General features: G+C 34.9%; 1 protein-coding gene across 1 annotated transcript in view; it reads left to right on the forward strand.

Moving 5' to 3' along the window:
- Window positions 1–12,770, forward strand: part of LOC117120281 (hemicentin-1-like) — a 27,737-nt gene that overhangs the window by 9,638 nt on the left and 5,329 nt on the right. Inside the window, exons 11-16 of the mRNA XM_033265291.1 lie at window positions 1,627–1,962; window positions 8,016–8,318; window positions 8,483–8,521; window positions 9,861–9,899; window positions 10,393–10,523; window positions 10,903–10,941. Coding sequence (XP_033121182.1) covers window positions 1,627–1,962; window positions 8,016–8,318; window positions 8,483–8,521; window positions 9,861–9,899; window positions 10,393–10,523; window positions 10,903–10,941 — 887 coding nt within the window. The remainder of the gene's footprint in view (window positions 1–1,626; window positions 1,963–8,015; window positions 8,319–8,482; window positions 8,522–9,860; window positions 9,900–10,392; window positions 10,524–10,902; window positions 10,942–12,770) is intronic.

A 12,770-nucleotide genomic window follows, 5' to 3' on the forward strand; every position in this document is an offset into this window, starting at 1 on the left:
CAATCTGGGCCATAACGGAACCATATTACTTTGGAGGAAATATTAAAATTATCTTTCAATGCCAACGACGGACTTTCACATAATAATATGTTCATACTACTATATGCCAAGAACACAATGAAGTAAGCTTCAAACATTAAATTAAAAGTATTTATAGTGCTGTAGGAATTTAGTTTTGGATAAGTGTGGATGCAATGATAACGCATTTGGAACGTGTTTTGTTTATATAGGCTTAATGTTTATTTTTAGTACTAAACAATAGATAATATAACATTTACCTGTCTGGACCTATATGTTAGGAAATAGGCCTATGCGACAATAAAGCCCACTAACCCAATCTGGGCCATAACGGAACCATATTACTTTGGAGGAAATATTAAAATTATCTTTCAATGCCAACGACGGACTTTCACATAATAATATGTTCATACTACTATAGGTCAAGAACACAATGAAGTAAGCTTCAAACATTAAATTAAAAGTATTTATAGTGCTGTAGGAATTTAGTTTTGGATAAGTGTGGATGCAATGATAACGCATTTGGAACGTGTTTTGTTTATATAGGCTTAATGTTTATTTTTTCTTAATTATTACATAGGGTAACAGAATTGTGTTTGCAGTTAGAATAATCAATATTTATACAATAACTATACAAATACTACCAAGTAGTATTCAGCACCAGGTTTTAACAACTTTCGATTGAAAACTCAGAGCTTTTCCGGAACGCCATATTTGTAAGCTCTGCAAATACAATAGTACTGAAAGTATGTATGTATATATAGTATAATCATATTTTTAAAATTTGGTGTTTTTTTTACTACACATCTTTTCTATTGTTTTTGTGTTTATAAATCCAATTTTGGATTAAACAAACTGTTATTTTTTTTTTGCTTATTATGTATTAGGCCTAGACCTATATAGGCCTATATTATATACCGGTACGTTTTTTGTTTATTTTTGGTGTTTTTTTTTTTTGGGGGGGGGGGGGGTCCCTCCAAGACAAGTTTTTTTTAGAAACGATCAAAGATAATAATGATTTGATCTATTTGTTTTGTTTTTCAATTTCAATTTCAATTTATTTATTCATTGTTATATCTGAATAAATATATCTGAATCTGAAACAAGGTCTCAATGACAGTTGTATCGAAGTTCATTAGAAATAGAGGGCGTTTTTTCTTAACTGAATTCACGTATGCCTATCACTTAGTACTGTAATTGTGTTACGTTAGTCATGTGCATTGTTTTACATTGACTGTGTTTATCTATTGTACCGTAACAATCATTGTGGGAATTACCGCATAATGTACTTTGTCTGCATGATAATTTTGGTTTTCATTTTTGGTAATTATGATATTTTTGTCCTTGTTAGTAAAGTCGGGTACTCAGAGCGCCCGACGATTTTCGACAGATGCGTTTATATAAAAAATGCAACGCACCTACGCGCGCGCAACCGATCGTTTTTAATGACGATCCGTTCAGAGTGCCACAGACAATCAGCAAACGGTGTCGCGTCGTCTGGTGCTCACAGTGAGCAGAGTTGAATAAGTTCATACAACGCATATTATTCCATTTTCTGTTAACAATCATATATAACATAATTTTTATTTGCTTTAAACGCTTGCTTAGTTCTAGGTGCCCTTGCTCAATCAAGATCAGTGATAGTAGATCCTGCTACGGCAAAATTGAGTGAAAATGCATTAATGACGTATACAATTACACCTGCACCAGGAGAAGATTTGACTTTCTTGGCTTGGTTCAAAAGTGATGCAAATGGTGTTACACAAGGGGATAATATCATACATACCGGTAATGCATATGGAAACAACGGTAGATACAGCTTAAGTGATAATGGAAGCCTTATTATTTCTAACGTTGTAGTAGAAGATGCAGGTTACTACTTGTGCCGAGCATTTACTTCTGATGGTAACACTGCAGACGGTTTCTCAAATTTAACAGTCTACTGTGAGTACTGCTACTGACTTCACATTTCCATGTTATTTTGTTTTCTAATACAATTTTTTTTTTCGGAAAGTTTAGTATAAATGTACCAAGATTTGCTAGAATTTGTTTATCATCATTATTTTTGTTTAATTATTTGAACACACGTGGACCAACTATTTTGTACATACATACATACACACACACAAACACACCCCCACACACACATATAGGCCTATATATATATATATATATCCCTGGTTCTTCATTAATTTTGTTGAAGGGCCAAATTATTTTTAGAGTTGATGTCACGAGCCAAATATAATCTCTGAATCTCAAGCAACTAGTTATACTTTATGGCCTAAGGTTAAACTCCGAAAAGGAAGCCCCTGTTGGCCGCAAAGAACGTTGAAGGTTTTGGCAATATAAACTTCCATTCTATTTTTAATTGTACTACAGCACAATATTAGGATACTAGGCCTACATTCATCATAATTATTGCATCCAATGATTGATTTAATATTTTGCCAAACGAAGTAAACACTCCATATTTCAATATTTCTTGCTTATTGATGATGTTATTTCTTGCTTATGTAAAATAATCACAAAACAAAAGTGGTAGCGCCAAGATTTGTGCGACGGCAAGGAGGGGCGTTATCACAGAACCTCTGGATAAGTCGAGAGGTCGAGGCTTTGGAATCACTAACAATTTAGAGATTTTAAGTGCTTTTAGGCCCGTAATCGATCTTACAGCTTCATATTCTGTAAAACTAGTTTTCTATCCATAACGAATTATGTTGGATTCTCCGTCGGAAAATGCTCTCTGAATGTCAGCCCTACCACCGCAACCGCCACCGCAACCGCCACCACCACTATATTTCAATCGCCCCAAAATTAGAGTTTGCTGGGAGTTGACGGTCACCGTCAACTGGGTGGTTTAGTAATGATAATTGGTAATGTGCCTTGAGTAGTTGTATGCGCCGAATAATATGCACTAGCTTGCAGATTTGAATTTTAGAAATAATAAAATAAAAATAAAAGTGTTATCCATTACGTCATTTGTAGATAGGCAGGATTTTCGGTGGGAAAGGTGTGCGCTTACAAACTCGCCTTACGCTGGGCTCTTTATGGTCCCTGTCGAGGTCCAGAAACCGAGAAGCTCCGACGAAGTAGCATTTTGAGGCCGAAATTATTGCGTTTCTGAAACCCATAATTCTTGAAAATTCTATTTAAATTTCTATTCGCTTAGGTGTTGTTAGGCACCTGATTCCTGAATAAGTAAAGTTTTTTGTCCATTTCAATGTATGCATACATTATATTATAGGTTTTTGTTCTTATGGATTAATCTGCAGCCACCGGAGCAAATAAATTTCTAACAAATTTTGTATAGTTATTAGTAATAAATGGTTTAAAAGAGCCGGCAAATTCATTCATTCATTATTCTTTATTTCAGACTTTACATCCATAGTAAAACATCGTACACTTAACCAATAATAATATAAATACAAGGGGAAAATGAACCCCACATGATCCTTAGAAATCATGGATTAACATAAAGAAGTTCGTTCCATCTTTTTGAGAGCCTAGAACTAGATGTGTATAAGAGACAGAAATAAAACCATATCCATAGATTAGTAATTAGATTAAGATGTGAAATGTCATCACCATTGTACGATACCAGACATATTTGACTGATATCTGTCTCTTATACACATCTAGATGTGTATAAGAGACAGATAACATACAAAATGAGAGAGTTTAAAAGACTTGGAGCAATTGACATTGCGATAAAAAACAATCTGAGATGACAAGATGACGTAATGAATTAATGGCACTTTCTGCTAAGCCCGGCCCCTTGTTGAATATTGTTTCTTTAGGCCCACAAAACCATAGCGTAAATGTACGTAAGCACACGCGCGTTTTGGGACAACACATTAGAAAGTTTGGGCAATTTTGTTTGAAGGACACGCGCGTATTCCTGGTTCCTTGGTCAGTTGTTAAGTGTGCGATAGACACTTCTGAAAGGTCTATTCGATGTGAACGTAGAACAGGGGTGGCGCCACTATACTGGAAGACAAAATGGGCCTAATAAATTAAAATTACAACTTCTATTACACATAACTGCTGAAGATTTATTACTTTGTAATGTTTCACAAAATTGCCAGCTAGTTACACAAAAGAGAAGGGGAACAGAATGTTAAATATTTAATTAAATATATTAATTTTCCAATTGCAATTTGTATAAAGTAACGTATTAACAATTAGGCCTATTCTTTATTAGCCTCGGGCCACATTCTGCATAGGCCTAAAGGCCTAGACAGTGGCTGCTCTGGGATACATTTTTTTTCGGGGTGAGCTAATCTGTCCAACAGGGGGATTGAGCTCGTATGCCTGAGGAGGGGGTTTAGGAGATAGTTTTTCTAAAGGGAGCTCTGGATGGCCGGAAATGGCACTTAGCAGTGTGAAAGACATGGCTTGGTGTAGGCCTATATTTAATTTTTTTTTTTTTTGTAGGCCTATATTTAATTTTTTTTTTTTTTTTTTTTTTGTCCGACTGCCCGGCGAGGGCCTATATTTAATTATTTTTTTTTTGTTGGTCCGACTGCCCGGCGAGCTCGGCCGGCGGATCCTTGACTTGTTCGGAGCTCCATTGTCCCCCGGCCCCGCCGCTGCTAGACAGACTGCTGCGGGTTGCTGAAGCACTTGTCTAGGACTATGCTTTGCCAAGGCTTCAGACTACTGAAGAGGCCTCCTGGCAAGACCTAGCGCAGGGAGAGGTGCCTAGACCGACACGATCGTCCATACTTTGGGCCCAATGGTCTGGAAATGGACTCGATGTCTCCCGTGCCCCCGATCGTCCGTCACCCGGCCGTAGCAGTAGCACAAACCTATGTACAAACTAAGCCTCAGCCCGCCTCACTAACGTCACATGGTCACAAATTCTTCCTCCATGGTCACACGGTGTATGTGCGATGTTTTTAGGTAGACTGTATAATTTATACATGACGTGTTACCATACAAGCCACGCCCCCTCGGCTGAACCCGTTGTATTTAGCAACTACCAAGTTCTCAATGGCAGTTGTATTAGACATAAAGGGCGTTTTTTATTAACTGAATTCACGTATGCCTATGACTTAGTACTGTAATTGTGTAGGCATGTGCATTGTTTTACATTGACTGTGTTTATCTATGACACTAGTAACAATCATAGGAATTACCACATAATGTACTTTGTCTGCCTGATAATTTTGGTTTTCATTTTTGGTAATTATGATATTTTTTGTCTTTGTTAGTTAAGTCGGGTACTCAGAGCGCTCGACGATCGTCGACAGATGGGATGATATGGAAAACGCAACGCCACTACGCGCGCGCAACCGATCGTTTTTAATGTTCAGACTGCCACAAACAATCAGCAAACGGTGTCGCGTCGTTTGGTGCTCACAGTGAGCAGAGTTGATTAAGTTCATACAACACATATTATTCCATTTTCTGTTAACATTCATATATAATATAATTTTGATTTGTTTTAAACGCTTGCTTGGTTCAAGGTGCCCTTGCTCAATCAAGATCAGTGATAGTAGATCCTGCTACGGCAAAATTGAGTGAAAATGTATTACTGACGTATACATTTACACCTGCACCAGGAGAAGATTTGGCTTTTTTGGCTTGGTCCAGAAGTAATGCAGATGGTATTACACAAGGAGAAAATATTATACATAATGCATATGGAAACAAAGAACCCAATGGTAGATACAGCTTAAGCGATAATGGAAGCCTTATTATTTCTAACGTTGTAGTAGAGGATGCAGGTTACTACTTGTGCAGAGTATTTACTTCACCTGATGGTGAGACTGCAGACGGTTTCTCAAATTTAACAGTCTACTGTGAGTACTGCTACTGACTTCACATTTCCATGTTATTTTGTTTTCTAATACAATTTTTTTTCCGGAAAGATTAGCATAGATGTACCAAGATTTGCTAGAATTTGTTTATCATCATTATTTTTGTTTAATTATTTGAACACACGTGGACCAACTATTTTGTACATACATACATACACACACACAAACACACCCCCACACACACATATAGGCCTATATATATATATATATATCCCTGGTTCTTCATTAATTTTGTTGAAGGGCCAAATTATTTTTAGAGTTGATGTCACGAGCCAAATATAATCTCTGAATCTCAAGCAACTAGTTATACTTTATGGCCTAAGGTTAAACTCCGAAAAGGAAGCCCCTGTTGGCCGCAAAGAACGTTGAAGGTTTTGGCAATATAAACATTAGTGGAAAAGTGAGTGGCAACTGGAAGATCAGGTAGTTGGAGTTTGATAGATCGTAGATGTTCAGTAAAGCGGTCGCTCATACGCCGTTTGGTCTCTCCAACATATAATAGTCTGCATTTGGTACAAATAATGGCATAAACAATGTTACAAGAAATACATGAAAAAGAGTCTCTTATTTTGAAGATACTAGCCGGTCCGTGGATGATGTCGGTGGAGTAAACATGAGCGCAAGTCTTGCATCGTGGTCGGTTACACGCAGTAGTAGATCCAATAGGAGGTGGGTTATGTGTGGATTTAACATTGGAATGAACAAGAGTCTCCTTAAAATTTTTATCTCGGCGGTAGGCGTGCATAGGTGGTGATGTGAACACATTACTTGTGGCTTGGTCTGATGATAAAATCTCAAAGTTCCTGGTTATTACTTCAGCAACTTGTTTCGTTATTGGGTGATAGGTAAGGACTAGCGGTATTCTATCGGTAGATGCAGCGCTTTCCCGGGGTTGAGTGCAATTTCCCGTGTCATCTTGTTAATTTTGTTGAGGCAGCCGTCGGTGATGTTGGTGAGATATCCTCTATTGGAAAAGAAGGACATCATTTCTTTGGCGCGTGTTTTAAAGTCGTCGTCTTGTTTACAGATTCTTCTGAGTCGAACTAATTGTGAGTAAGGGATAGAGTCTTTGCATTTGGGTGGGTGTGATGACTGGTAATTCAAATAGGTGTGTGCATCAGTAGGTTTATAGTAGACGGAAGTTGATAATGTAGAGCCCTTGATGCTAACATCGATATCCAAAAATGTGACACTGGTGTATGAGATCTCGTGGGTGAACTTGATAGCTGGGTGAAAGGAATTCATGCAATTAATGAAATTGGTTAGCTCGTCATATGAGCAAGATGCAGCTCCCACACAATCGTCGATGTAGCGTTTGAACAGCAAAGGTTTGGTACCGTCGTATTCATTGAATATTTGTTGCTCCAGATAACCCATAAACAAACATGCAAAACTGGGTCCCATGCGAGTACCCATACTGACTCCAGTAAGTTGTCGGTAGTATGATCCATTAAAGGTGAACGAAGCGGTGGTCAAAACTAATTCAGCAAGGCGGATAAGAGTAGATGTGGCATGTGATGTAGGATTATTTGACTCCAAAAAGTACTTAAGAGCAGTAAGGCCATCCGATATGGGTATGCTGGTATATAAAGATGTAACATCCATAGTAAATATAAGACGATGGTCGCCAGGAAATTGAAATTGATCAAATAGCACGAGTGCTTCCTTGCTGTCTTTAATGTACGTAGGCAGTCGCTGAACCATAGGGCTAAGAACATTATCTAAAAACTCGCTGATGATAACAGTGGGGCAATTACAGCAGGACACAATAGGTCGACCAGGAGTATCAGTCTTATGTATTTTTGGTAGCATGTAGAAGCGTGCGCAAGTGGGGTTAGAATTGATCAGGCACTTGAACATATATATATATATATATATATATATATATGTTCATAATGTCTGGGTGCTGCTCCAGATACCTATAAATGATATAAATCAATAAAATTGTTATTTGGATTGCTACCGTGTATTGCTTGGCCTTTACTCCGTAGAAGAACTATCGATAGTTAATCTGATAATTTACATACAGATGTGACTGAATATAAAATGATAACTGCCATCTAAAATAATCACTTTAACAATACAAAGATTACATAGATTCTATATTCTATATATATATATATATATATATATATAGAGAGAGAGAGAGNNNNATATTTGGAACTGTCATTACAGACCTTGAGACACCAATGTTGTCACCAACAGAGAGATATGTCAACAGAAACAAAACTACGACATTCACATGCCCTTTCCCTGATGGTGTTCCAACACCTATCACCATTACATGGATCAAAACTGGCTGTGTACTAGATGTGTCTGATACTGAGAAGTATCCACAGTCAGATACAACATTAAAGATCAGCAGAGTCAATGAAATGGATGAAGGAGACTACCGATGTCGAGCAGAAAATGCAGCTTACAGTGGGAGTGAAGGAAAGCTGAGTAATAAAGGAACAATGTCATTGTTTAGGCCTACTTGTAAGTACAATTATAGGAATAATTAGATAATTACAATACAGTATTTCAGAAATCTGTATTTTGTAAAATTTACATTATTTTTGCCAGCTATTAATGTTTCTGTTAAATATGAAATTATGTTTTTTGTTTTAATTTTGAAAACATAACCTTGTTTTGCTCATTAGCTCCATCAACGACATCCATAGCCAGTTCTTTCTCCATAGGTACGTCTTCTCTTCATTCATATTTTTTATATGTACGTTTATTTGCAAATGAATAGAAACTATGAAGACATAGATTTAATATTTTTTATTTATCTGTTTTTATACTGAAATAATACTTTCAGTGTATTTAAAAATTAAGAAAATGATTAAAGAAACATCATTAAAAAATTTTCTTCAACTATTAACAATACAATAATTTACATTGGAGTATAATAAGCATCAAAAATTGATATAAGTTATCTAATAAGGATTTGACATAATTTTTAAAATTAAAAAGAGTCTTGGATTCAAATTTTGTTTTAATATTATCTGGGAGTTTATTCCATAATTTAGTTGATCTGTAAACAAATGTACTTTTACCCTACATATTATTCAATTGATGTTCAATTGGAGTATTCATTGTATCAAAAAAAGCATGAATAGTCTGATTGGACATTTTTGATAATTTTAATTGTGTGTGGTCGGATTGTAATGTTAAACTTTCAAATTCTCTTCAAGTACTTGAATATAACAGACTAGAGATAATTTTACCTTCCGCAGATAAACTCCAGCTTAGATACATTATAACGGGGCTTGGTCCTTTAAACATTTAAAAAAGCATATTTGTTTTTCCCATTTATCCAAAGAACTTAAAATATCTACAACTGGAGTTTTTGTTATCTGCGGAAATTAAAATTATTTTTAGTCTGTTTAAAATCACTTGAAGAGAATTTAAAAGTTTAACATTACAATTCGACTAGACACTATTACAATTATCAAAAAGAGGCACAACTAAGGCGCCAACTTTTTGAAAGTATTATGGGGTAAATACAACTTAACACGGTGAATAACACCAATACTTTTTGAGATATTACATGTTAATTTGTCAATATATTCTAACCATGTTAATTTACGATCCAAAACTACTCTAAGGTATTTGAATGCCTCAACTGTCAATCGCGTTTCCGTTATAGGATAAAGAAATATTTTAAAAATTTAGGTAAAATTGGGTATTCCTAAGAGTAAAGGTTTAGAATGTTGTAAATTTACTCAACCCAAAAAGCCCTTGTATTTCATTCTCAAGTAAAAGTTTTAATTTCTTTACAAAGAATGTTATTTTTAATGAGGACAAAACCACCAATTATATATTATTGTTAATATAATTGGTGGTGGTGTACACATTTATATTAAATACAATATATAATTAATGGCGTTGTCCTCATTTATATTAATTTTAATATAAATGAGGACACCATCACCAATTGTGAATTTTGCGTATCAAGCCTGCATTTACGTATATCAATATATTCGGTTTTATTTTCTAATGAAAGAATTTTCTAATGAAAGATTATTTTAATAGGACCATCATTAACATCCGTAGCAAGTATTTCAACCACGGGTACGTATTTTGTTTTTGTTCATTCATTTGATGAAAAAGAATAATACATACTCCAAGTATCGAAATGCACGCAATAGTGTCGGAATTCAATATTTCGACATTAATTATGTCATCATCAGGAATGCCATTCCTGATGATGTATTATACTATCTTATCTGAGATTAATCAGTGGACCTTTCGGTCATTTGATGAAGGTATTCGAATTGTGGTCAGTTATCGTTCAGTCTGTTTGTCTTTGAATCATTCGATCGGTTGATCTGTTGTCCGATCGATCAATGATTAAATAAAAGTAACACTACTGTATTATTCAGAAACTTACGTTCACTATTTTGGCATATTTATGAGCATTGTTTCTGAATGATAATTCCATTAATACGCTAACTAGCTCTATGTAAATTTATAAAGTAATGGACATTTCAGATGTTTGTAATACACTATTTATCCTTATTATCATTTTATCCTTTTTCATTTTGTTTATCATTTATTATTTAAGTACCACAGAAATGTTCAGGTTCAAATACTAATCTTCTAGTTGGATCGACGTTTCTAAGTTTCTTACTGGGAATCCTTTTATCTTCATTTATATTTGTCGTCCTCGGAAAGATGAGAAATTCAAAGCCACAGGTGAGACACATACAGGAAAGAAGTATTGCCCGTCTCCCGGCCAAGTTAATTATTTTTTGTGTGATTGAACCTTTTTCTATATTGGTGGGCCTCTGTTCGGTAAAGGAAATTATCAATAGTTTATTCTGATGAATGATTTAATGTTTAGTATATTTCAAGTATTATGTACATGTATATAATAATATAGGCAACATGGGCAATAGGCAAAGTAAATTTTTTGAAGATGAAACAATAGCCCCAATTGGTTCAAACATGACTACATGCAATGTGAAACTGTTTTGATGGCCTATAAGTATTAACAGACTTGACATTGTCCAAACGTGTTTTTAAAAATCTAAATAACTGTTTAATTGATTTAGGCTATATAATTTTATTTAAGGTAACCAAAGCAATATCGAGACATTACGAAGAACCGGCGGTAAGAAGGATATAATAATTTAATGAATGCTAAATTCTCAAAGCATATATAATGTGAAAAATTTAGTGGTCAATGTTCCATATTGATAGACAATTTATCTGTACAGAAATAATAATAATAATAATAATAATAATAATAATAATAATAATAATAATAATCGTTTAATTGATAATTTGCTTTATAATAATAATAATAATAATAAACTTTAAACATACACGTGTATAAATGTGTATGTCTAAGGTATGTGTATGGTAACTCCCAATGTTATTTGCCTATTGAATATGTTTGATCATGTATATGTTTGTTTTTGTTCATTATGTGGAAAATAAATAAATAAATCAATCAATCAATTACCCAGCGTCCACTAATTTTTGTGGCTACTGAAAGTAGCTACTATGTCATCGAATAGTTTGCCGAGGTAAGTGACTGTGAATCTCGGTACCAGTCGGTACCAGTCGACACCTTTGATCACGAGCCGACTACCAATCAATGCTCATAATTAATCTTGCGAATATTTCCAATAAAATGCGAAAGGTTACGAATGTATGCGGTTACGAATGTTACGAAAATTGCTGAACACACAGCGGATCCTATGTTATGTTAGGTACCTGCCTCTACGTTTTTGTTTTTTTTTTAATGTGCGATGACAAACAAAAGTAAGTTCTTTGTAGGTAGACCATGTTTGATTTCACTAAATTTGACAATTTTAGGCCTAGTTGAGCTACTGATTTCCATGTGTTATCGTACTATTAGATAGTATTATTAATTATTGTTATTCTTACGCTAAATGAAAATTGGTTTTGACGTTTTATTCGAGTCTTTTCGGTTTTATAGCTAGGCCTAGTATGCTGATTTATCATTGGCCCGCCGGTGGAGCGACAATTTTACTCGTACGTCATCGACTCAGGCTCCTGCTAGAACTAGGCCTAGTTACCATACATAACGGACTAGTAGCAGTCTGGCTTAATTATAAACTAATACTTTAGGCCAGCATGTGATTTATACAGAATCTCAGAATATTCAGCACTTTAAGGATGGTATTCCAAGGAGAGGAGACTATGGCTTTTACACTTTTTTTCACATGATTGAAAATGGGTATACCCTGGTGAATCTATCCTGAAAATATTTTACATTTAAACGAATTTTAAGGGTAGTATTTTTCAACAAATGTCGGAAATGTCTCTATAAATATTTCAAATGCTATAATTGACTACATTTTGTCAAAACACGTTTCTTTTTATTACTTTGCATCAATAATAAATCGTTGTTTAAACGACAGAAAAAAATATTTAAAAATCTATTTTTAGAAAAGTAGGAGAGAAAGTTTAGATTCATGTGGATTCATGCTTTAATTTTTACATCACCATCATCAGTATAGCCTTAGCTTTATGATGGTACCAAATTTAGCTGCTACTTTTGCGGAAACTTTGCGAGCTAGACGCACTTTTATCAGTCTGGTTTTCGTACATTTGAGACACAATTTAATTAAAGCAAACCGCAAATCAGAGGGATATACGCGCGTCTACTCAACCAGTTCATGCAAAGCGTGGAAAAAGCACTCCAGAAATTGACAAACTGCTCGTAATTTAATAGTAGCAAATCTTTAGAATACTAATAATCCAAATATCATATATCATAATGAAGATGATATCTACAAGCAGGCCTATATCTAGGCGTCAATTGTTTTTAACGTTATTCAAACACATCCAAGACTTTGAAAAGCTTCCTGTTTCAACTTAAGGAGAGGTGAGCTACTACGCGAGTAGTAACGACCTTCCCAGCAAACAATAATACATTATGATAACGTGACAATAACGTTACAGTTTTGT

This window comes from Anneissia japonica, unplaced genomic scaffold (genome assembly GCF_011630105.1).
Source record: "Anneissia japonica isolate Jap-2015-1 unplaced genomic scaffold, ASM1163010v1 scaffold284947_len354889_cov159, whole genome shotgun sequence".
Taxonomy (NCBI): domain Eukaryota; kingdom Metazoa; phylum Echinodermata; class Crinoidea; order Comatulida; family Comatulidae; genus Anneissia; species Anneissia japonica.